The 25,711-nt window shown below is 42.4% G+C and overlaps 1 protein-coding gene across 3 annotated transcripts in view; it reads left to right on the top strand.

Moving 5' to 3' along the window:
- Positions 1-25,711, top strand: part of MBNL3 (muscleblind like splicing regulator 3) — a 60,801-nt gene that overhangs the window by 18,072 nt on the left and 17,018 nt on the right. For all 3 annotated transcript variants that reach the window (XM_044235316.1, XM_044235318.1, XM_044235317.1), the window contains exon 2: positions 18,431-18,595. In XM_044235316.1, coding sequence (XP_044091251.1) covers positions 18,431-18,595 — 165 coding nt within the window. The remainder of the gene's footprint in view (positions 1-18,430; positions 18,596-25,711) is intronic.

A 25,711-nucleotide genomic window follows, 5' to 3' on the forward strand; every position in this document is an offset into this window, starting at 1 on the left:
GCGGTTGAGACTACGCATCCTACAGAAAGGGAAAAATTACAAATACTCGACAGCCGTTAGACTGGTGTTTATTTTCTTCCCGTGAAGAGGATGAGAAGCGTTGTCTGAGACGGACGGTTTCCTTACTGTGTGCTGCACGTACCATGGATGAACTTTGTGTTCGGTGCTTGCTTTGAGGTTTGGGAATCTATCAATACCTCAGCTTTGGGTTATTCATGCTGAAACACTGCGGTCAGCATTGGGCTGTTTGCTTATTTAACGCAAAGAGTAGTAAGCTTTCTTTTTCCAGATGTCTTTTCCGGGGGTGAGGAGAAGGGGTAATGCTTCCAGATGAGTGCGCTTTCTGCAGTAAGTAAAGATGCTTATTTATTGGAGAGCTGAGAAGAATTCACTAAAAAACAACTCTGTGGCTTAAACGTGGGTACATAGCAAACATTTAGGGAAACACTCTGGGGAGGCTTTAGAGCAAACTCAAGCAACATGGAATAAATACACAGCTCTCAGGATACTCACCTTTAGAACTAATAACACTGCTTTGCAAATAGAAGATGAATGTGTTTTCTAAGAGTAATAGAATAGAATTTCAAGAAGCCCACTCCTTCTTCTCCATGACCTGGGCTGGCCTTCTTTTAAATCTTTTTTTGGGGGAGGGGGGGCGGTTTAAGCCATCTCTACAGCCAACGTGGGGCTTGCAGTCACAACCTCGAACTTAAGAGTCACATGTCCCACCAACTGAGCCAGCCGGGAACCCCAGGGCTGGCCTTTTGTTTTATATGATGATTAACATCATTACTGGGGTCAGAGAGGTGGAATTCCCCATATCCAAATCCCTTCAGTCTGACCTTTTAGAAACTGAATTATCAGTAACATAAGACAATGCTTAATAAATAGCTAAATCCATTGTCAGATAGGACAATATTCCCGCAGAGCAGAACTTCTCAAGGCTCTTGTTGGCACACTGGCAGCCCCGGCTTCACCTGGGAACTTGTTAGAAATGTGAATTCTCAGGCTGAGTCAGCAACTCTAGGAGTGGGTCTGGCGGTATTGGAAGAAGCCCTCCCGGTGATTCTGATGAATGCGGGGTTTGAGAGCCGCTGGCTTAGAGAATTCTCAGTGCTCTGTGTTGTGCCCTTCATGCTTCTGCCTTCCTTTCTGACCGCTTTTTTTCCCATCGACCTCAGACTTGGGTTTATTTGTTTATATTCCAATCCTGCAGAAAGAAAGCGGCGTCTGTTCTGGAAGCCCCCGTATCTCTGGGAAACTTACTCTATTTCTCCCCTCAAGGAGCACCACGATGCTTATTAGCAAAGATCAGGCTCTGAGTCATACTGCCCCGAAGACGGGGGTTTAGTTCTGTCAAACCCAACGTGTCTCAAAATTCTTTGACCACAGAACCCTCTTTTTGTGGAGTGTCTAGAACCTTCTCATTGGTGTGCGAGTGTATGAAACCAAAAAAAGAAAAATAAATGATTTTAATAATGTATCTATTGTTACCCTTTGGAAAGATTAGTGACTTTTTTCATGCCCCCAAACCTCTACGGTAGGTGTTGCTAGCGTGAGTGGGGACTTGCTTATCTGGAGAAAGAGGACATGTATAGTAAGGGTGGGAAAGTTTTCCCTTCTGCCCTTCTGGGTTCTCTGGCTCAGGTGGACACATAAAACAAGCAAGAGACAAATAAAACACACATGAATAATGTGTGTTCCTCCTGTATACGTGGGAGAGACCCGGGAAAACTGTCATTGCCCCACGTGGCCCCAGCCATCACCTGACCTACCATATTTCGCTAAAGACAAAAGGCGACCAGGAAAAGCACAATAAACGAGAGGCTGATCCTTATGCAGACTTAAGATTCTACAGATTTAGAGTTACCTCCCTCTTCTTGGTCCATCCAGCAAGACATCCCCACAAATAGGGTGAAGCTCTGAAAACCTGTGTCTGCTCTTTCTTCAAAACAGCCAGTTTAAAATGATCAGTATTCCAAAGAGGCATAATTCGGGGTGGCAAAATCTGCTCCCCTCCCATATGTGCCTCTATATATGCCTGTAAGTAATATACATTATATATTCACTAGTTCTTTACAATAGCAATAGATCTATTACATTTTCAGTCTATCACATATTCACGTATTTCACATTTCTATGAGTCAATCTTGGCTTCTAAGAGGTCAACTTACTGAGATGAAAAATAATAAAAATGAGAAATGAGCTCAAACCTGGATAAAGGGTTTTAGAACAAGATTCAATTTTGTTATTTATCAATTTATGTAAATAACATTCAAAACCCCTTTGATTGGGGCACTTGGGTGGCTCAGTCAATTAAGCATCTTCCTTCAGCTAATGGTCATGATCCTGGGGTCCTGGGATGGAGCCCCCCACCTCGGGCTCCCTGCTCAGCAGGGAAGCTGCTTCTCCTTCTCCTATTCCCGCTGCTTGCTCTCCTTCCTTCTCTTTCTCTTTCTGTCAAATAAATGGGTGAGCTCTTTAAAAACAAAACCCTTTGCTCAATTACTTGCTCGTATTTTAGGCACAGTTACCATCTTCCCTTATAGTCTGTTATATGCTGTCTTTTATCCTCCTAACTTACCAGGAGAAAATGACTTGCCAGATTTCTTTTGCTCATCTTAATATATGTTATAAATAAAATACAGCAGTAGTTGTGGCAATGTAAAAACTGAAGAAGTACTAACCAAAAGTGCAATGCTCCAAATTTTCCATCTGATCGAAATGACTTTGAATGTTTTATTCATTAGGATTCTAAAGTGAATTTGTATTCCGTGAGATCTTGAGGTAAGAAGCCTGTGATGGTAGGAAGGGGTCTTTTGAATGGATAAACTGGTCTCCCAAGTAGGCCCTGACTTATTGTCAGTTGAAAAGGGAGTAATAACTTTTCTTGTTTCAGTTATTTACAAGGATAAGATTAAAGCCCGGATCTTGTCTTTTGCCTCCGGTCTTTCACTTGCCTTATCACTGAGCGGTGGGAACAGCAACTGTTTAAAGATGTCCAGTTCTGAAGAAAAGAAGTATCCTTGGCTTTTTAACATTGTATATAAATTTGGACCCAAGGCACATGATAATTTCTATTACTCACAAAAGCAAGGATTCCACATAAGATAATGCAGCATCTTTTGTGGGGGAGAGAAATGCTAAAGCATAGCTTGTAATCTGTAGTTTTTTTAATACTGAATTCACAGTAACAATTTTAGTTCTACTGTAAACAACTAATAAAGAAAAATAACCGTAATTTTTTAATACTTTGTCATGATTTTATTTCCAAGGTATACTAAATTGCATTTTCTTCCTTTATTCTTTCCAAGTACCTATGAGGTATACAGGGACAGGAATTATTCCTAGCCAACCTAATTACTGTAACTGGAAAATAATTTAGCCATGATCTAAAGATAATCAGAATTCAGAGCACTTAGATCCCGGTCTAGAATTCTTTCTGCTAAAATACTGGTTTAGTCTTAAAATTTAGATGTATTACTACCTTGTCTAGTAATAGATGCATTCGAAGTCAAAAGTAGGAGTAGCCTATGACCTGATTCCAAACAGCTGATTCGTGTCAACAGTGGATTTGTTATCCTTACTATTTTCCCTATTATAGTCTTTTTATTTATTTTTTATTTTTTTTAAAGATTTTATTTATTTATTTGACAGAGAGAGAAATCATAAGCAGGCAGAGAGGCAGGCAGGGGTGGCGGGGTTGGGGGGAGCAGGCTCCCCGCTGAGCAGAGAGCCTGATGTGGGGCTCGATCCCAGGACCCCGATATCATGACCTGAGCTGAAGGCAGGCGCTTAACCCACTGAGCCACCCAGGTGCCCCCATGCAGTCTTTTTAAAAAGATTTATTCATTTGAGAGAAAGGGAGTGCAAGAGCAGGGGAAGGGGCAGAGGGGGGCAAGAGAGAATCCCCAAGCAGTGTCCCCACTGAGTGCAGAGCCCGACTTGGGGCTCCATCACACGACCCTGAGGTCACAACCCATGAGATCATGACCTGAGCCAAAACCAGGAGTAGGTTGCTTAACTGACTGAGGCACCCAGGCATCTCCCTATCATACTGTCTTTAAAAGTATAAGTATTCCCTAGTATCATCAGCAAATACCTGTCATACGTTGTCTTCTAAAAGCTGTGGAAAAGTCTAAATACTAAGTTATATTGAATAGAATGGGTATGTTCATATTAATGACGTGTTTACCTGATGCATCTAAATATTGATGTGTAGTTTGAGGTCTTTAATATTCTAGTTCGCAAAATTCACAATTTAGTATTGTGAATAATGTGGTTAACCCAAAATAAATTGGCAATATAGAGAAGAAATGAACCTAGTTCATGTTCAAAGGCTGCAGCTGGAGTGTGGAAAAAGTCAAACCCGAGTTCCCAGTCTACACTTCATCACACCGCTCTGCACGGTCAGAGTATAGACACGCCCTAATCATTTAAGTCAACTGAGCTTTATTGTGGCATAGACTTTCGACAGACTTTTTTGAGGTGGTGTGTGTTGCATCTGTGGAATGAAATGCTCCCGAGGAACACTTGGGGACTGCCTTGCCATAAGGCTGATCTTTTGTCATTGTTTGGAGATTTTCTCTGCTTTGTGATAGTGGGAAACCTCTGACACTCAGACCTTTGTGGTCTGAGGAAACCCACTTCAGAACAGCAGTAGTGTGCTCTTCCAAGATTCTTCTCTTAAGGTGGTAACGGTAGTCACAAAATGCCCACCAGACCCTCTCCGGCTGAGCACACTTCTATCCGTTCGGGGTCCATGGGGTTTCTGCTGAACTATTGCTTAAACACACTTGACTGTGGCTTAAACTCCCTTACGCCAACCCCTGATAAAAGGACACTGCTCTCCCTTCAACCAACTGGCAAAAATTCTACCATGCAAACATTTACTAAAAAGCTGTGCTAAGAGAGGATGTGTTTGTATTAATTGTTCTGCTTCGGTAAGGATGAAAGACTTAATAATGCATATAAAGCACTCAGTACAGTGCCTGGTGCCGGGCAAATACACAATAAAGTTAACTGTGATTATTCACGTGGACGTTCGGTGACCTTCTCTTACTCATTTCCACGTCCCTCAAGATCCCTCCCTAGGTGCTTAACAGAACATCACACCGCCATACGTTTATCTGTTAAATCATTTCAGGGCATGCCTAACAGCCAGTGGATGTGCAATCTCTGGTACAATCTTAGAGGGAAAATAGTGGCCCGGGCAGCAGAAGTATTTGAACTAGCTCATTCCTCCGTTTAACACATGCCAAAGGATTGCAAAGCGATATCGTCCTGATCAAGAATGTGAGCTCCCGACCCAGCGCCCCTCAGTTCATATCCTTGTTCTGCTCCATTTGGTCTGTCAGTTGGTGGGTGTTTCTTCACCTTGCTGTGCCTCAAGTCCTCAGTAAAACACTGACCCAGGGTTATTGTGAAAATTACACGAGGCGACGCACGTAAAGCGCTTTGAATGGTGTCCAGCACCTGGTAAATACACAGTCCAGGCAGCTGAGACTCAGGTGCAAGCACTGGGGGGAAAAAATGCAAACCAGACCACACTGTGTTCCATAAATCTCCCAAACGGGTTTTGTCGTTATGACTGCTTTCAAGATATTAATGGAAAATATAACTTTCCAGGTCCTCAACCTGGTCTCCAAATGTGTGTCAACAATTATCACACGCTGAGTAATATGTGCTAAAACCAGAGATACAATTATTCCCCCAGCACCCTCGTAAATGGTCAGAATCCTTTCACATCTGAAGGATCATTTGACCTTATGTACTCGAGTCTAGTATATAAAGTCGATGTAAAACATAAAACAAAATAAAGCTAATTACACGCGCCACTTATCTTTAGTGGAAAAACAAGTGTAAAAGATTGGCAGGCTGATGTTTTGTGCTATCTACTTTATTTCACTGTATCACTTTTTTCTGAAATATTTTTTCTAGAATGGAATTTGATTTACCGGATAAGAGAGACACAAACTGAACTTTTTTGTTTGTTTGTTTAGAAAGCCACATTTTCTGAAGTTTTCTAATTTTATCCTGATCTTCAGATTTTCAGAGAAGGCACAATGAAGGTAGAGTAGATTTCTTTTCTTTTATAAGAATTCCAGGAATTAAAAGGCACCAGCTGGACTCTCAGCATGATTCTAAAAACCATGTTGTGCTTAATACAGACGGTACACATAGTTAAAGAACATGACATCCTTACAAGTGTACTATTCCCCAATAACTCTTGTTCCAGCTGTTTAAACTGACTTGGGGAGTACAATTAATAGATTTTAAAACTAATTAATTTGTGCTGTACTTTGCTTTGTTTTATTTATTTTTTTTTCCTGTTTTAGATCTGGAGATAGGCATTCTTTGGCTGAGGTCTTATTTCAGCTTCTCCTCTGTAAGGATTATGGGACATTTATGGTTGAGGGATTGATTTGTTTGAAAACATAAAACCTCCACTTATCATTTTATCTTCTTTAAACTAACCCCATTTCTAGTTACATTGTTTGTGGATGACCTTGTTTGGTTCTTTAAATACTAGGAACAGTTTCATCATCATCAAATATTAACTGGTTGCTGTATTTACTAAGAGTTTCATCTGGAACTTTCTCAATTCTGTTCACATCTCTGAAACACATTTCAGATGAAACTTAATGCTTGGTAGATATTCAGGCCACGCAGAATAGATCTTTATTTTGAAAAGAGAAAACATTTGTATCAATAAACTTGCTTGTTTTTATGTCTGCAGAGCAAAAACAGGAAGTTGGCCTAGTTTTCAGATACTCTTAAAAAATTACTTGCTTTAAAAAGGCCACTTTCTGGTGATGCAACATGGGGGCTTAAGTGGGTAGGAGAAGAATCCATGAAACAAGATGGGATAGGGAGGGAGACAACCATAAGTGACTCTTAATCTCACGAAACAAACTGTGGGTTGCTGGGGGGAGGGGGGTTGGGAGAAGGGGGGTAGGGTTATGGACATTGGGGAGGGTATGTGCTTTTGGGTAAATCGGAAGGGGAGATGAACCATGAGAGACTTATGGACTCTGAAAAACAATCTGAGGGGTTTGAAGTGGCGGGGGGGTGGGAGGGGTTGGGGTACCAGGTGGTGGGTATTATAGAGGGCACAGCTTGCATGGAGCACTGGGTGTGGTGAAAAAATAATGAATACTGTTTTTCTGAAAATAAATAAATTGGAAAAAAAAATTTAAAAAAAAAGGCCACTTTCTTTAAATACACCATGCATTTGGAGTTTGGAGGTTTCTTTGGGGATGTGTCTGATACTGTAAAATGCCTACAGTTTTAATAACAAGTTAGCACAGAGTTTTCATTAAGACTCTTGTTGGTAAAAATATATTACCGTTAACAAAACGTAAACTTCGTCCCTGCCTCAAAATATTTGAAATATTCAAATATTTTGAGGCAGGGACGAAGTTTACATTTACAGTAGACACCACGGAGACTTCCTGTTTGGAAATAGCATATTTGGTGTTAGTCTGGTGGTTGGGCAGGTGTGTGAGGAAAATGCTTATTTCAGGTAGACACATTTGGCCTCCATTTGGGATGTTTATGAAGTTAGTAAGACCCTGCAAACAGCCATTCTGATATCATGCTTTTAAATTTCTTTATCTGAAAAAGGCCTTAGGTTTTAGCAAAAGAGGGACTGGACTGATTGTCAGCTTTGTGCTTCTAATTTCAAAATGCAAAAGGTAAATCAATAACGTTACCTGCCCTTTGCGTAACCTCTGGGTGGAAGGATTCCTGGCTGGCTAGAGAGATGTAATTATTTAATGTATTCTCAGCAGCATACTGAGCTCTGCAAAGATAAATTGTTTAAATCTGAAACTTTATTTCTTTGAAACCTTCTTTTTGCTCAGAGACAGGAAACTTAATTTTGCCAAGTGGACACCCCAAGGTTTAAGTCAAGTGCAAAACTAAGACCCTTAGGAATCGAGGGATTGCCAACCACCTCCTTACTTCCCAAGTTTTAGTGCGGTTTAAACTCACTTGAGACCCTTAAGTTTTAAGTCATGGAACACCTAAAGCGCATGGTTTCATGGGGCAGGAGTCACAGTGTAGGGAAAGCCCATTAGAGAAGTCCCAAAGTTGTTACTCCGGACATGCTCTGGCTGAAGCATTCAAAGAAAGGAAAAAAGCTGGGGAGATGAGCTCCAGATCTTTCTTCATGGCGATCGTAGGGGAAAATCTCCATCTTGTTAGCTGTTGGCACATCTGGTATAGACAAAAATGTTCAATGTCATTTCAACGGACCACCCGGTTCTTGGGACTTCACTGTATATTTCTAGTTAGAAGAAGAGAAATAGAACTGAAAAGTATGAAGGAAAAACTAACTTGCCCCATCGGATGCCACGGTTTAGCTTTAGTAGGAGGGAGCATTAGTTCGGCCTCTTCCTTAAGAACATTCTAAAGAAAAACTGTTTGTAAAAGGTGTTTCATGACGAAAAGAGGGAGGTTCTGCAATTCGGCTGTGTTGGGATAGCAGATTTCCTTACTGTGGGACATATAGGACAGAGATCCTTTGATACACTCTGTCAGGCTCTAAAGAGGAATGTAGTATGCCATTCTTACAAGAATTCCTCCAGGAAACTGGGCTTTTGAGGCTCCTCTCCTGGGAGCACGGGTCTATGGTACACACTCTGGCAAATGCTTTTCCAGCTTTATTCTTTGCGTTTCCATCCTTTGTTCTCTACAGACATGTAAACTTCCCCAGTGTAGTGCGATTTCATTCCTTCTGAACTGGCCTGTTCTGAATCTTTGATAATTCCAACAAAGGCATCTGCATCTTTTCTTTGAACATTTAAGACGGATTTGCTTTTATCCTTTTAATCTCTCCATTTAAAAATGCAGAAGTCATCTATTACATTCTTACTTCTGTTGCACTCATAAGATATGAACGTTTTGGAGTGCACCGTGCAATTAAAAGCATTTTTGTTTCACAACAGCATGTAAACAAAGTCACAGGAAAACTATGGAAAAACTTAAATGAAGCTTATGAGACACTGAAATTTGGGGGTCAAAAATCAGTCGGACGAGCAATCACTTGCCAAGCTTTGCTCTGGGCCAAGGACTAAGTTCTACGCTGGGACTAGAACATGCCTAGAACACGTCTTCTGCCCTCAGGACAGTTTACAGACAAGAGATCGCTCCTTACACCAGGGATCGTTGGGTACTTCAAGGGACGGCAGTACTCAAAGTGTGGTCCAAGGACTCTAGAGCATCACTAAAACCGTTTCTGGGGTCTGAGAGATCGAACCCGTTTTCATGATCGTATTAAGATCTCATTTGCTGTTTTCATGGTCATTCTCTTGAGAGTGGAGTTTTCCAGAGACCACATGAGAGGTGATGTTGCAACAACTGAATGCAAAAGCAGGCAAGAGGGGAGGCTGCATGCCTACTAACTTAAAACAAAAAATTCAGGACCATGTCTAGTAATGGATTCCTAAATGTTCACAATTACCACTTTTGTGATATGCATTTTCTGCCATGTGGAGCTATCATTTTCATTGGCTTTAATGGATGACTTTTGCCTGAATGTGAGGATTCCACAGACGAGGCTGAAGAAAAAAAAAAAAAAAGCTTACCCCCTCCCCCGTCCTCACCCCTCCCACCCCCAAATAAAACCTTCAAAACACAAAAGCCTCATCTTCCTGTAGTAATTACTATGTTCCAAAAATGTGTATAAATTCAGAGTCAGGAGTTAGGAGTGGTGGTCACTGACCATGGCCCTCTTTGTCCCCACCTCAAGGAGGAGCCCCGGGCAAGCACAAAGTCATTTGAATAGACGATTGCACCACTGTGGGTGGGAAAAGTGGAGTGGCTGACGGGTAGGGAGCTGTGGGAAGCTTTTGGTGGGAGGAGCCATGGATTAAAAAATTGCTTTCTCCAACAGCCAACTTCCTTAAATTCCTTGCAGCTGGTCAGGTAAGCTAGGTCTGGGAGCGTCTTCTGCTTTGCTTGGGGCAGTCGAAGGCCTAGTAGAACCTGGGTGGATTCCATGGAGAGAAATCCTTTTGTCCTTAAGGTAAAGGGAGTAAAATGGGTTTTGGAGGATTTGACTCAATTTAGCTCAACTCTGCAGGGTAGAAGAATGGATAGGGAGAGGGTTGCCAGATGATACAGAAAGTGGAGCGCGTACTTATCCTCAAACATTGTTCATCGCCTGTGTGCAATTCCTGTTCAGTTGGGGGGGTTCTGTATTCCCACTTGATAGATCTGGCAACCCTGGATGGGGTTCCGCTAGGGCAGAAGCCCTAGCCAGGAAGAAAGGCAGCAAGCAGCTGGTGCCCTCTTTGTCCTGGGTCTGTATCACTACAGTAGGTCCCTAGGTGGGGTGTCTTAAAAAAGGAAGGTGAAGGAACCCTAGGAACCCAACATTTGACTGTGGGCTGAGAGCTCATGTTGTTTCATGACGAGCCTATGTTGCGTGATTTTGTGGGGATTTTATTTGTTGGAGTCACACATTGAATGCCGTTATGTTCTCTTCCTGTTTTCTGTATTTTAATGACTTTTTATGCTGGCAGCCATCAGACTGCTTTAAAAACAGCCTCCATGAATGCTTTTGGTGACTTGGTACGGACATGCTTTCCTTGTCTTTGGTTTTCATTTGATTCTGATCAGCTGCTTTGTAAACACAGGGGGTGCGTTCTTGAGCAGCTCACTATTGAACAGATAACTCAGTTAATATTTTTCTAGCACGATTGAAGGTATTCGATGAGACTGGGGCAGGCAGACAGGCTGCGGGGTGCGGGCAATGGGGACTTAGAGGAGGGGGCAGGAAGCAGATCTGAGCCACGGGTGAGGCAAGCATGGTTTTTCTGTGACCAGCCTCTGATTTTTAGTGTTATTTGCTCTTCAGAAAATTTCACGGAAAAATTGAAGCTCATGATTATTTGAAAACAAGTGTTTAATGTGACTACAGTTGAATGGGGGGGGTGGTGAGCTGTGGCGGGGGGGGGCAGGTCTTGAAGTATAGCGGGGACAGGTTTCTTAGAAGAAGCCCGTGCGTGCCATAGAGATCCGCAAGAAGGTCCCACCCAATGTGACTGTCCTAAAGCCACATATTCTACCTCTAAGTAGGTAGTTTCGGGGATTTTGACTTGCAGCCTGTGCACAGAATGTGGGGTTGGGGTAGAGGGGGGGTGGTGGGGAGGTGGGGGTGAAAGTTAACGTGCTGGAAGCTGGCTTGGGAATGCAGTGTTCGCCTTGGGCGACTCGGGTGCCGATTGCACATGGATCTGCTGCAGGTTCCTTTATTCGGCTCTGTGGGGCCCCGTGGCGTGGGGGCTTCTGTGGCTGTAGACCCCTGGAATTAGACCAGGGTTTGTGTCTTTGTGCCTCGTGGATTCCTGACGCTTCTGGCTTCGTTATACTGAACTACCAGGAGTTTTCAGCCATCGTGATCACATACACCCCAGAATATATATTCACAGCAAAAAAAAAAAGAAAAAAGTATGAATTCACCGTGTTCTAGACCTGAATAGAATAACCAGTCATTTTGGGACAGACTACCAGAACAACTTTATTTATAAGTTGGCTATGTTCTCTTGTTGGAGGAAAAAGAAAGAACTTAATGGAAGGAAACAGCTAGAGAAGCAAGTAGGCTTCTTAAAAAAAAAAGATTATTTGAGAGACAGAGCACAAGCTGGGGGAGGGACAGAAGGAGAGGGAGAAGCAAACTCCCTGCTGAGCAGGGAGCCCGTCATGGGGCCCGATCCTGGGACACTGGGTCATGACCTGAGCCGAAGGCAGATGCTTCACCAACTTAGCCACCCAGGCGCCCCAGCAAGTAGGCTTCTAAGGCAGACTTAGTGTTGCTCCCTATAAAATCATTCTCACAAACTTTATTCATTCACTCAGCAAACTTATGGAGTGATCACTCTTCTCCAGACACAGAAACATCCCTGGAGGTTCAAAGATGAGGAAGATAGTGTCCTGCCTTTGGATAAGCTCAAAGTCTAGTGGGGAGATAGGCATGCAAACAATTTATCGATGTGCACAGTGATAAGTGCTGGGATAAAACTTCAAGATGCAGGTGGAGGCTCAGAAGAGGGGGAGATAAATGAGAGGCAGGGTGGGGAGAGGAGTCCAGGCAGATCTTTACAGGGGAAGAGTCATTTGAACTGAAAATCCATGTTGGGGAGTTCGAGCCTGGGAACTTGGCTTCTGCCCTTAACTGAGCTGCGTTTGAAGTAGGACGAGTCCTCTCACTTCTTTGCTCTTTGCTTTCTCAGGAAGATAAAGGCTCATGGGATGTTCCTTAAAGTCCGGTTCAGCCCTAAATGTTACAAGCTGGTAATCAGGCCATCTCGGTGGACTGTTTCAGAACAAGTTGTCATCGCTGAGCCCTACTCCCTTCATCTTTTGGGAGGTCACCATTTGAAAGCTTTCTTGAGGCAGATAGGCAAGAAAGTTCTTCTGCCCTCTTCCCAGCTTCTTATCTGAATTCAGTCTTGGTGTCTGGTTTGTGCCAAAGTCATTGCCCAGTGTGTGCGTAAATGGGACCTCAAGAAAGCAGAGTTCAGTAGCATAAGGAAATGAGATGCTGAGCTGACTGCTGGGGAGGGGGGGTGCTTGGCTGGCCTTCTCCATGGGGGTCTGTGTTCAGCCTCATTAATCTTGCCTTCAATATTTTCAGGAAATGGTTTATTAAAGACTTTAAAAAAAAAAGCTTTCTTGTCTGCATCCCAAATGTAAATTACAAGTTATATGTAAGATTTAAGGATGCTCTTTATGCATATTTGTCAATGTTCATAGATGCTATAATGTTGGAGGAGAAATTGATGCAGATTTTATCCATTTTTAGAAAGACAGAACCCTAAGAGGAAGAAAGTGGGAAATTAGCCATTACTATGCTGACATCTGGCTAATACTCCATTTATGTTGATGTCCCCTCACTTTTAGCTCCTTTAGATTGTTCTAGCCTTTAAATAGGTCTTGATGGTGGTAGGAACCAGGCAACCTCAGACGTGTGATTTGTAATTCTTGAATCACTGTTACTTCCTCTGAGCAGCTGTGTCTACGCATGTAAGTGTGTGTCAGTGGGCTGCTGTGATCTACAGGATTTTTCATTTAACACACGATCATTAAAAGGAAATAACATAATTTGTTTCATAGAACAAATCATCTGTTCTTTGCCTGTATTTAGCATTTCACTTTCATTCTTGGTCGCCTAGCAGAACTGTGAGGTGTCTTTGAAAAGGTAACCCAGTAATCATTGTATCTGAGGGGAGGGGTTCCCCCCCACAACCCCCCTCCCTGTAATTCCACATGTATTTGAAGAAGCCAGTCATTCTGCAAACAGCTGTTCCTGTTAAGATACTGTGACTGACAAAAGGTAATTTTCAGCTTCCTAGGGTCCTTTTCTTATTCTGATGGATGGTAGAGCTTTCTCTTAGGAACGTTAAAAAGTACATTTCACAGGCTTTTTCTACCACCAAGTGCATGGGAAATCTTGGATCTGACAGACTCACCCTCATAACTCCCAAGACTTAGGTGGGATTTGAATCTCTACAATGCTACTTTTCTCTCTCCGTCAAAGGCTTTGTACTCATTTGTCAAAAGCCTGAAGGTAGGAAAAAGGAAAGAGATTGAATTGTGGAGGTTTTACAAATGCTCGGCAACTTTTTCCTTTGTCTGTCATCAACTTTTTGATGCAGATGTATTTCAGAAGTTTCATTGACCATTTTCTCCCCCTGCTGCTTTTTGGGTGCAATTTCAAAGCAAGTAGATGGGAAGGGGGAAGTGGAAGGGTCATGGGTGTAGTGTGGCTCTTATTCTGGCTAAGAACCACTTTCCTATTGAATCACTTTGCTATTTTCTTAACTCAGGAACATAGTGAAAGGCCAGATGAGAATGGTTTGTTTTTAAGGCCAAAGGAAATGAAAAGGAAGTGAAATTCAGGCGAGCATACATGAACTGGCATGCTAATTTCTGTCATTCTTCTTTAATTCTCCGTGTACATGTAGGGGGAAGCAGAGAGAGAGTTCTTTATCTTTGTCTTTTTTTTCCCCTTAAGATTTATTTATTTATTTATTTTAGAGAGAGTGAGAGAGAGCGCATGGGGCAGGGGAGGGAAGAGAGACAGAGAGAGAGAATCCAAGCAGACTCCCTGCTGAGCTTGGAGCCCCATATGAGGCTCAACCCCATGAGCCCAGGAGCCAGAGACCACGACCAAAGCTAAAACCAAGAGTCAGCAGGGGAAGCCTGTGCCCTTACCCTCCCATCCCCCACACCCCCTCCCACCCTAACCCAGGCACCCCATAGAGAGTTCTTTGTCTTGATTAACCTTAGCTGCTGTTTTCTGGGTAGAGCCAGCTCTGCTGGTGGTTGGCAACTGTCAAAGGTAAAGACTTGTAGAGTCCTTTTTGACATGGTCCACTGGGCACATGGCAACTCTGAACCTGTGGTTCTAGAAGGAGGACTTGGGGCACCTTTGACGTGACTTGGGAAACCTGAGGGGTATTTTTTTTTTTCAGACCAAGATAGTTTCTGGGCTGTTATAGACCCAGTGTGGTAAGATATCTTGTGACCCATTCAAAGTGCTTAGCTGGTCGAAAGAAAACGCTGGAAACTTTCTAGTCTTTAGTTTTCCAAAGGCCAAGAACAATGGGTGATTAGATACTGTGCTGGGCAGTCCCTCTCCTGCCTCCACCCCAACCCATACCTGTTTACCAAAGAAGGACCAAAAGCAGATGTTAGTAAATGTCAGAAACCAAGTTTATCCCCCTACGACTCCAAACTCTGGTTAAATTATTTTGGCCTATAATTAAGTTTGGGCCTCTTTTTTTTTTAAAGATTTTATTTATTTATTTGACAGAGAGAGATTACAAGTAGGCTGAGAGGCAGGCAGAGAGAGAGAGGAGGAAGCAGGCTCCCCGCTGAGCAGAGAGCCCGATGCGGGACTCGATCCCAGGACCCTGAGATCATGACCTGAGCCGAAGGCAGAGGCTTTAACCCACTGACTGAGCCACCCAGGTGCCCCAAGTTTGGGCCTCTTGAAGAATGAGGACTGTGCAGAAGAGATTTGTTCGCACGGAGTGTTGTGCCTATCAGTATGTTAGCCTGAGTTCCAAAGTCATCTTGAAAAAACTTAAGAGGCTTGGTTTTCTTGGGAAATGTTGTGTTCCCCAGATAACACTGATATTACATTATTTGGTCTGGTCATCTATTGTTTGGATAGAAAATGCAGATTTTTTTGTGTTTTATAAGCTTTCTTTAGCATAAGCAGCAGTCTCTGGTAAGGTAGTATTGCTATGCATTTGCATTGTAATAGAATTAAATTATGGATTCTGTCATTCAAAAGAGAATGCTTTATAAATCAAGTAAAAATCTCATAACTAAGACAAATAAGTTGTATTTAAATCTTCTGGGGCCTCATATTCCATACTTTCCGTTTTACAGCTCAACTTGATGTAATTATTAAAGTGAAACTCTCTTTTCTTTTTCTGTGTACTGTTTTTGCTTTGTACGAATGTCATTAGTTTTCTGAGACAAAGCTTAAGAAAAGTTATTATATGTAAAGGACAGTAATATAAAAGTACAAAGGCAGGAAGTAATTCTTTATCTGTAGATTGGCAGAAGATGCGCCAAATACACGGCATTCTCTCCCTCCCTTCCTTCCTCCCCGCCCTCACTGATAGCACTCAATGTAAATGATGTTAAAACTTGAAATTGTAACAATGGTAAAAAAAAATCCTAATGTATTCCTTTTCTTTTCATTGTTTAAACTGATCCATTGTTTGGAACTCCTGACTTTAAGAGACAGCCCTCATTACAAAGCTTTTTCGGAAGGGGTTACAGACTGCATTCTGTGCAAGCATCTATGGTTGTGTTTGCCACAGAAAGAGGAAAGATCATTCACAGAGAAGGAAGGTCAGGAGTAAGTTATTGAGACCTGGTGGGGTTGGGGGGCAGGATCTCCAAATGCAGCTGCAGTTAGTGACAGAAAGCCCCGAAATTCCAAAGAGGGAACAGAAGTAGAGGCAGAGATTTACGATCTGAGCCAGTGCGGTGATAGGTGAAACTTTACAAGAACTTTGTTTCTCCAGGGAAGGGAGATTAGAGAGGAGAGCAGAGGATTAGGACTGAAGCTTGGGGAAATCTTAATGGTAGGGTGTGGGAGGAGGAAGAGGAACCCCCAAGTATAAACTGGCATGCTTGGCCAGCAAGCATCAGCGCTCCCCGCAGGGTTGTTAACTCTGAGCCAGAGAACGTCAGTCACACTGGGTGGGGGGTGGAAAATCTAGGGACTAAAATCCTTGCAACTTCGCTTCGGTGCAGGTTGTGGTAGGCGTAAAATGAAGCTTATGTTTTCTCATAGGAGGCACATTAGTGGGGCGGGGGGGAACCCTCCACTGTTGTGTTTTTGAGCCCATAGAAGGATTTCCTGCCAGTCCTGGTATGTGCTGAAATGATATAGCCATTCTTAAGCTACTTTTACAAAATCAGAACGATTGGGTTAATAACATTCTCAACTCTTCCTACCAATAAATGCTTCCTTTTCCAGGATATGCAGAGGAATGTAAAGGTACGTGGAAAGTAAGATATGATTTGATTTTCTAAATTATTTGATTTGGTTAAAATGAAATTGGTCATCGGGAGAAATGAAAGGACGAAACTAACAAAAAATTATGGCTCCTTTCATTTCTCAAGCTCTGTTCTAAGTTATATTCAGCTTCTTATCATGCACGCATCCGGGTTTGTGTTCAATGTAGCTCTAGAAAGTTTTGAAGGCCACACCTTGATTCGCAGCGAAATTATAGGAATGCTTTAATGACAAGATAACTCAGTGTGGAGGCGTGATTGTGGAAAGGTTTAGCCATCTGAAGTAAGGGAGGTTCCTATCATGCGTCAGAAACACTTGATGAACTAACCCGTTTCTCCTGTGGATTCAGGTGGCCTGGGAGCTTATATTACACTCCTGGGTACCTCCCCAGAAAAGCTGCTCTTTTTCTCCACCCCTCTCTCCAATGTAAAGAATTTTAGCCTTGGTGGAGAGAAGAATTGCTTGCAGTTGCGTTTATCTGGAAAAGATTATGGGGGACCTGGTCATATGAATGAGAGGTTCAGTAGCCTCTTTGGAGAGTGCTGGCCAGTTAAACGAACGCAACAGGTCACATTTGACATTGTGATAGATCTCTATCCATTGATGTCCTTTGGTACCACATAGTAGACACCATAATTAGCAGCCATGTCAGCATATAAGCAACACCAAAGGCATATTTGGTTGCTTAGGACTGACATATTATCCTGTCTGGAAGTTCGTAAAGAATCAATTAAAAAAAAAAAAAACATTGAAAGAGCCGAGACTCCAAAATACACTTTGGTCTCAATTATCCAAGTGATCTAGGGCCATTGCCTCTGGAACTAAGGAACAACATGACTGTCAGGTATAAAGAGGTATGCTCTGATGAACAGAATGCCAGGGGATTTCAAGATGTTTCTCATGTTGTATGGATTCAGGAAAAAGAACTTTAAAACTGCCCAGAAAAATGGATCTAAAATTTATCAGGTATATTTATGTGTATATAGTTATCTAACATTTTCCCTTAATTTTCTTGATGGTTTCTGTATGCAGATCCAAATCCTAAATCTTATTTAACACACATGATTTTACATGTCAGGAAATTTTTATTTAATCTGTAACATTATGAGAGTATCATAGTATTCCTAATATTTTATGTTTAAAAGATTTATTTATTGAGAGAGAGAGAGAGTGTGTGGCCGTGGGGGGTGCAGAGAGAGAGGGAGAGAAAGAGTTTCACGCAGACTCCCTGCAGAGCGAGGAGCCCGCCCTGGGGCTTGACCCCACAACCCTGAGATCACGACCTGAGCGGAAACCAAGAGTTTGGCCCTAAACTGACTGTGCTACCCAGGTGCCTCCTAATATTTTATGTTTTTTTTAAGATTTTTATCTATTTATCTGACAGACAGAGGTCATAAGTAGGCAGAGAGGCAGGCAGAGAGAGAGGAGGAAGCAGGCTCCCCGCTGAGCAGAGAGCCTGATGCGGGACTCGATCCCAGGACCCTGAGATCATGACCTGAGCCGAAGGCAGCGGCTTAACCCACTGAGCCACACAGGCGCCCCTAATATTTTATGTTTTAAATATAATTTGATGCATATCAAAGTAGGGCAGAGCAGAGTGGCTAAGAGAATGGGTTCTGGAATCAGACCAACCAGGTTTTAGTTGGAGTTTTGTCACTTTCTAGCTGCGCCAGTTTCTCTAAGTGTCAGTTTCCTCACCTGGAAGGTGGAGCTTAAAAGGTTATCGATCCCAGGGGGTTGGTACGAAGACTGTTAATTCGTGCGTGCAAGTGCTTATTACAGGAATCCACACATGCTTGGGACTGCATAAAGTTTTGTTACTTTGTTGCCGGATTTTGAGAAATACCAATGCGCATTCATCTAATTCTTCATTTTCAGGGTCGCTGTGCCAGAGAGAACTGCAAGTACCTTCACCCTCCTCCACACTTAAAAACTCAGCTGGAAATTAATGGACGCAACAATCTGATCCAACAAAAGACCGCCGCGGCCATGTTCGCCCAGCAAATGCAGTTTATGCTCCAGAATGCTCACATGTCATCACTTGTAAGTCACGGCTATGTCTTTGAGAAACTGCGTATGTGTGTCTTTTTTTTTTTTTAAAGAATATAGATCTATACCGAAATCCCCTTGCTGGGCTTTTGGGTGTATTGGGTTTAACACCTGGGTTGCATTTATCGTGAATTCAGTTTCTAGAAGAATAGCAACAAAGGAGCTGGGGCATTTTAAGATGAGGAGGAGGTCTGATTGTTATTACAGGTAAACCGTTGAATTCTCACGTATTAAGCCAAAGAAATTTCCTTGCTCTTTCATGGCGGTTTTGTTACTTCTTAATGGCTTCTTATTTTTAAATAATTATAGGTTGAAGGAAAAGTTGGCAAAGACAGTACAGAGAGTTCCCATATTACCCCTCGCCCAGCTTCTCCCTCTGTTAATTTCTTATGGCATATTTGTCAAGGTGAAGAAACCGACATTTTACGCATTGCTATTAATTAAACTCCAGATTTTATTCAGACTTCATTAGCTGTTTTTTTTAGGGTCGTTTTGCTGTTCCCATGTCGAATCCAGGGTACCACGGACATTTATTTGACTCCTCTGTCCCCTCTCTCTTCTGGTCTGCGACCGATTCTCGGTCTTTCCCTGTTTCCCATGACCCTGACATTCTTGAGGAATCCTGGCCAGGTATTTGATGGTGGTTTAGCTTAGCGCAGCCACAGAGTTTCCCTCTGCAGGAATGAAAAAGATGATGTCGCCATTCTAGCCCAGCATCCGGTATTTTTATAGATCAATGAGTTGAAATGGATCCTTGACAAAGTAATTTTGTCCTATTGAAAATTCATTTTGTCCTGATACCTTACAATATAAAGTTGCAGTTTAGTCTTAGAACTTCCATTATTGAGATACTAATTGGAAAGGGGTATGTTGTCTTCATCTGTTACCCATTTGGTCAGTGACTATGTAGTAAACTCACTGAAAGCTAAAGATCATGTAGCTTTTCTGCTCTGTCGTATTTAGATGGGTACAATGAAAATGTGGTCTCAGCAAAGCCTATTTCATTATAAAATCGATTCTCAGAATTCGAGGAAATCCGTGTGGACAGGGCAACCCCTTCACTGGTACATCTTTATAGGTAGTCGGGGCATTGATGAGTCGCTGAAATTTTGCACCATGATCCTCTTTTTCCAGAAGGGCCAGACAGCTTTAAGTAAAATGAATAGATTTCATTCCCCATACTAGAAGTTTGCCAAAAACATTTGCCTTAGAACTCAGTGCTGATTAATTACATTGATAAATTAGTTCCCAGAAGGTCATCAGTGAGCTCTGAGCTCTTCTTTGACCTTTCATAATGCTTCATACAGTTAAACTCCTTCCAACACTTTCATTAGCTTTCACACAGTGATCTGTTTTCGCTCCTCCCTGTTTCTAAAGGGGTAGGGAAGAGAAGGTGTTCTAGATTCTGGGAATAGTATGAACAAAACCACAGAGAAAAGAATGTGCGTGGTGAGTCCAGAAAGACGTGAGCAGTAAGGGAATCAAGCAAGGGAGCTTTTCACCCACAGTCATTACCACTCATGGCCTCTCGTGGATGTCCCAATTTCAGAAGGAGCGAAGAATAGAGGCCAGATTGTATTACACACCTGAGCCCAGCATGTTTTTTTTTTTTTCTTAGTCAAGAGATAGCACCGGGGCATCAATCAAATTCCCGGTTTCAGGGAATCAGAGAGCAAGGCCTGGGATAAAGTAGGGGTAAAAAGCAGAAGGCAGACTAGTCATCTTCTATTCAGCCTCCAGGAGAGTGTTTCCATTCCCCATCTCAACCCTTCATGCATTATTGATCATGCTGGCTCACCCTGGAGATGAGGGAGTGGCTTTTTTTAGAGTCCAATAAGAGATCCGTTGAGTTCTCTAGCCTCTTGTGCTTTCTAATTGAATTCTCCATGCTTTCTATAATAGAATACATTTCCCTTTTTTTCTTCCATGAGGGTAATTTCCGATTTCAGACTGCAGAATATGACTGATATGACTCACAGGAGTACAATTTATTTTATAGCATGTCGTAAGATACAAGACATTACTTAGAAGACCCCAGGGAACAATTGGAAATTGCTTTTCTACCTTGTAGATTATTTAACAATAGCTGTTGTGATGTGATAAACTGATAAAAGATTAATTTCTGCTGTTATTATGTATACAAAAAACTAACCCCAAGATGATTGATATGATCCTATTTTGTGGTCTAGAAAGCTTTGTAGGCGTGTTGTAATTGCACTAGTGTGAGCAATTTTAAGTGACATTTACCAGTCTGATTTGAAAGAAATGTTCTTTATTATGGATCTTGATATTACCGTAGAAGTAACATATGATTTTACTTGACTTTTCTGGTACCTTCGCTCCCCAAACAACTCTCTATCCCTTTTAACCCCACCACCACCCTAATAATCTGATTCTTCTCCCTAGAATAGTCAAGGCTTTGTTTAAATTTCCAGTCCCGATATTTAGATGGTTGCATATTAAGACCCGTTTGGTATCACTGGCTTGAACTTCACGTCTTTCCACAAAGCACACTTTGATCTGTTTCTAGGATACCAAGAGAGCACATCTGCTTTCGGAAAATTGAGTATGGTTTGCTTATTATGAGCCCCAGATAAAGGGAATGTCAACCTAAATGGGATGTTCAATGTGACTGAACAATGAATAAAAGCCACACCTAGTCAATTTCGGGGAATGCTTGCCGTAGCAGGCAAGTTTGTTCACTGTATATAACAGGTCTGAATTGACATTTGCTGGTATAAAATTCTACCCCTGAAAGCTTTTGTTAGCTTCATTAAGGAACTTTAGCGAGTGAGACAAGGAGCGTGACTCCCCAGTGTTTTTCAATGCCATTAAGAGATAGTTTCTCATGTTCACAGAAAAAAAAGTCATGTATAAGAACTCCCCCTGGCATAATTAGGAGGCAAACAGGAGCCCTGTTGAAGAATTTTAAGGAAATCAGACACACTGGATTGCTCTCAGGCAAACTGATGTTTTTAAATTTCAGTTTCACAACCGGAAATTTTCATTACGGGAGGAAGGGTTCTCACGGATGGATGTAATGTTTGCATATGTGAAGTGCATATGGTGTTGTCAGCCGATTAGAAACACTTCTGATTTAGACGTTTTGCATCGTCTAGATCTATCCATGTCTAGTAAACCCCTTTGGTTTCTCTCTTTGAATGTGGTGATGCACATGGAAACAGTTCTTTACATGGAGGTGAACTTGACCAACCCAGTCAAGTGTATTCACCTGATGATTTATAATAGAGGTCATGGGTTCAGCCTTTGGGGTGTGCCAAGTCCCCTGGTCTGCTGTATTTCGTGACTTGCCGTCCTGCAGCCAAGTTAAGGGTGTTTCAAACCACAGAGCCTATCAAAAAACGGGCTCCACTCCAGACCTGTCCTTCCTTGCAAATAGTATCATCTAGTGTATGTCTGAACCCTCCCCACCTTTTTTACATCATTTCTATAATTCTCTGTACCAGATACATTTCCCATAAACAAGCTCATATGTTTATCTGATATTAATAGAGCAAGGAATGAAGGTTGAGGTAGCACCTCAGAATATAAAGTTTTGTATTATTCCACGGGACTTTGGACTGCAACAGCGTTAAGTAAATAGAAGCTGAGTTGCAAAATAATTTATTTACTTTTTCATTTTAGAAAATGTTAAGTACTTCAGTGTTTCAGTCATTAAAGACAAAGAATAGCATCCCTCCTTAACCGTGGTACCTTCTACATTTTGCTGATTCCCATCAGAGTTACAGGTTTTCTAGTTCATAGAGCTCACATATGGTTCATACACAAAACTAACTTCATTGGCTGAAGCATCTGCCATCTCCCTATTGTCCTGACTCTTTTATTAAAGGTTAGCATAAGGGGCGCCTGGGTGGCTCAGCCGGTTAAGCACCTGCCTTTGGCTCAGGTCATGATCTCACAGTCCTGGGATCGAGCCTGCTTCTCCCTCTCCCTCTGCCTGCCCCTCCCCTTCACACATGCACGCACACTCTCTCTCAAAATAAATAAAATCTTCTAAAAAAAATAAATAAAAGTTATCATGACAAAAGGTGGGAAAGCCATTTTGTAGACTTAGTGGAAAAGGAAACCATGTCCACATTCCAGATGACCAGTCTCATGATCAGTACAGAAATTACAGTGCCCTTTAATGAAGGTTCTCAAGAGGAATTTTCAGCTTATCTACTCTCTAAAGGATAAATGGCGACATTTTGTTTCATCTCGATATGCTTACATCTCCATGTTTTGTAAAGTGATTTTTGCAGAACGTTCAAGTTGGTGATGACAGGCATTATGTAATTATTAGGTGAATGTGCTCCTAATATAATTATGACCGTCGTTATCACGTGACGTTCCACACAGACGGAGGTTGACTACATCACACACCACAGGAGTGTGCGGAGTGCAGCTAGCCCCAAATTCCTGTGGATTTTACCATGTTTGCTAAAAGGTTAGCCAAGATTTCACTTTCAGATACTGCAACTGAAGCCTAACATCATTTATTTGTTCAGCAAATTGTTCCCACCGGTAGGCTTACCTTGAGGTTAGTGAAGGCTCAGGGCCCCTCATTTGCATGGTCTCCATCCGAGGCCCTGGGAGGAGCCCCACCGGTGTATTTACAATGTGTTTGTAAAGTTTGCAAAATACATTTGTGTACTCTTTGTTCTTAAGGCTCCCCTCCCGTACCCAGCTGCCTCAACTTGAGGCCCTACAGATCCTAGATTCACTCCTGATTGCAATTACTGGTGCAAAGTGGAGTCATTATTCCGGTCCTCTCCCTAGGCTATGTATGTCACACAGCTTGAAGCTCCTTTTATAGTCAAACAGAGTAAGTCCCACCAGCAGTAAGTTCGCGGCCTTGCCCCAGCACTGTTAATACACAATGTGAAACCTTGTTTGTTCAAAGGTGAAATGGAAATGCTACAGTTTTGCAGCTAAACAGGGATCATTTGTACATGATATCTTTTATGACGCCCCATTGCTCCAATAGTAACAAATCTCAACATTCTCCCGTTAGCCTCCCCCATATATTCTCATGGGATAAATGCAACATAATCTCCTCTCCGCCCATTTCGTGTCCTCCTCCTGGGGCTGCTGAGCTCCAGTGGCTAGAGCCTGGAGCTAATGAGACCATGTGGGCCCGTTAGCGTCTCTGTTCTTGATCACAGTCTAAGGCACAGCAAACTATCCCAGAACTGCTTGTTGATCACAGTGAGTTGAAGGCAGGAAGTTTGGAGGGCTCTGTGAAAAGCTTTTTTTCTGACGGAAGATAAAGCAACAGCAGTGGCCAACAAAATCAATGCCTGACAGTCTCACCCATTGGGGATAGTTTTTTCCTTATCAAAACCATCTCATCCCACGAGAGAAGGCCATGGGGAGACCTCCTGATCATGCTCTTAAACTGGTTCCCCCCAAACGATCCTGTTTTGCTTTAGTATACTTTATGCATCTACTAAATTTTTTTTTAAAGACTTATTTATTAGAGAGATAGAGAGAGAGCACACGAGAGCGAGGTGGAGCGAGAGGGGCAGAGGGAGAGGGTGAGAGAGAACCTCAAGCTGACATTCCACTAATTGTGCAGCCCGGTGCAGGGCTCGATCCCACAACCCTGAGATCATGATCTGAGCCGAAATCAAGAGTTGGACATGTAACCGACTGAGCCACTCAGGCACCCTACATCTACTAAACCTTTTAAACTCTTCTTTAGCTGGTCTCTACTCTTAAACCATTCTGTGGATGCCAGTCACATTAACAATTTGCTGTCCCCTGGTACCACACATTTTGTAGTAAGAAGTTGCATCTTTTGGTCTGTAGTATCACTAAGACATTTTTCCCAGAACTCTGCATTGGATACCTTCTGCTTCTGATGATTTAGCCACTCCAGTTTAAAAATGCACATGTGGGGGCACCTGGGTGGCTCAGTGGGTTGAGCCTCTGCCTTCGGCTCAAGTCATGTTGTCAGGGTCCTGGGATTGAGCCCCACATCCGGCTCTCTGCTCGGAGGGGAGCCTGCTTCCTTCCCTCTCTCTGTCTCTCTGCCTACTTGTGATCTCTCTCTGTCAAATAAATAAATAAAATCCTTTAAAAAAATAAAAATGCACACATACGGGCACCTGGGTAGCTCAGTGAGTTAAGCATCTGACTTCAGCTCAGGTTAGGATCCCAGGGTCCTGGGATCGAGTCCCACATTGGGCTCCCTGCTCAGCAGGGAGCCTGTTTCTCCCTCTCCCTCTGCCCCTCAACGCCCCCCCCGCCGGCTTGTGATCACTCTCTGTCTCTCTTTCAAATAAATAAATCAAAAATCAATCAATCAAAATGCACACACACATATATTTGTGTTTGTTTGCACGGGCAGCCACATGTGTATAAAGTATCCCGTGCTTCTCACCCTGTTTGACCCAGCATTTTCCATCTATGTGAAAAGACAGTTTGGGGGCAGCCTTCTGCTTAAAATCTCCCTCAGCAAAACTGATGGATTTATTCAATTTCTGTGCTGCCATTTCTGATCCCTGAGTGTTTCTTTTGTACGGTGACGATTGATCTGGATTTTTCTAGCTGGTAAACCTAAAAGTAATCAACAGCTTAGGAATCGGTTTTCATTCCACTCAGTAAATATTTATTGAGCATCTACTCCATGCCAGGTATTTCAGAGGGTCCAAGGTAGATAAAAAGATAACCTAGAAACAGTCTCTACCCTCTAGGAATATATGATCTAACAATAGTAAGATGGTGAATTCATGTTCTTGTGATTCTCTTAATTTCTGATTTCTACCTGATGTTCTGTATTTTTTTTATAGCTTTGGCCTTTTCTTCTTCTTCTTTTTTTTCCCCTCTGTAGAGTTCTCTTTCTATTAGCCAAGCAAGGTTTTGCTTTAATTTGTGCTGCTGGTGGTGGTGGATTGATGAACTGTTGATAATCCCAACCCTTAGCATCCATTTATCCTGGACTCACATGGAAATGTTTATAGTCTTGAGGCTTCTTGCAGCTTCTTTGCTTTCCTCAGCTCTTGTCATCGCCCCGGCCCCATCCATATTTCCTTCAATACCCTTTGTTGAAATTGGGCAACACTTGATCTCTTTATACTTTTCCTTTCCTAGTGGAGTACTGATTAA

This window comes from Neovison vison, chromosome X (genome assembly GCF_020171115.1).
Source record: "Neovison vison isolate M4711 chromosome X, ASM_NN_V1, whole genome shotgun sequence".
NCBI lineage: Eukaryota > Metazoa > Chordata > Mammalia > Carnivora > Mustelidae > Neogale > Neogale vison.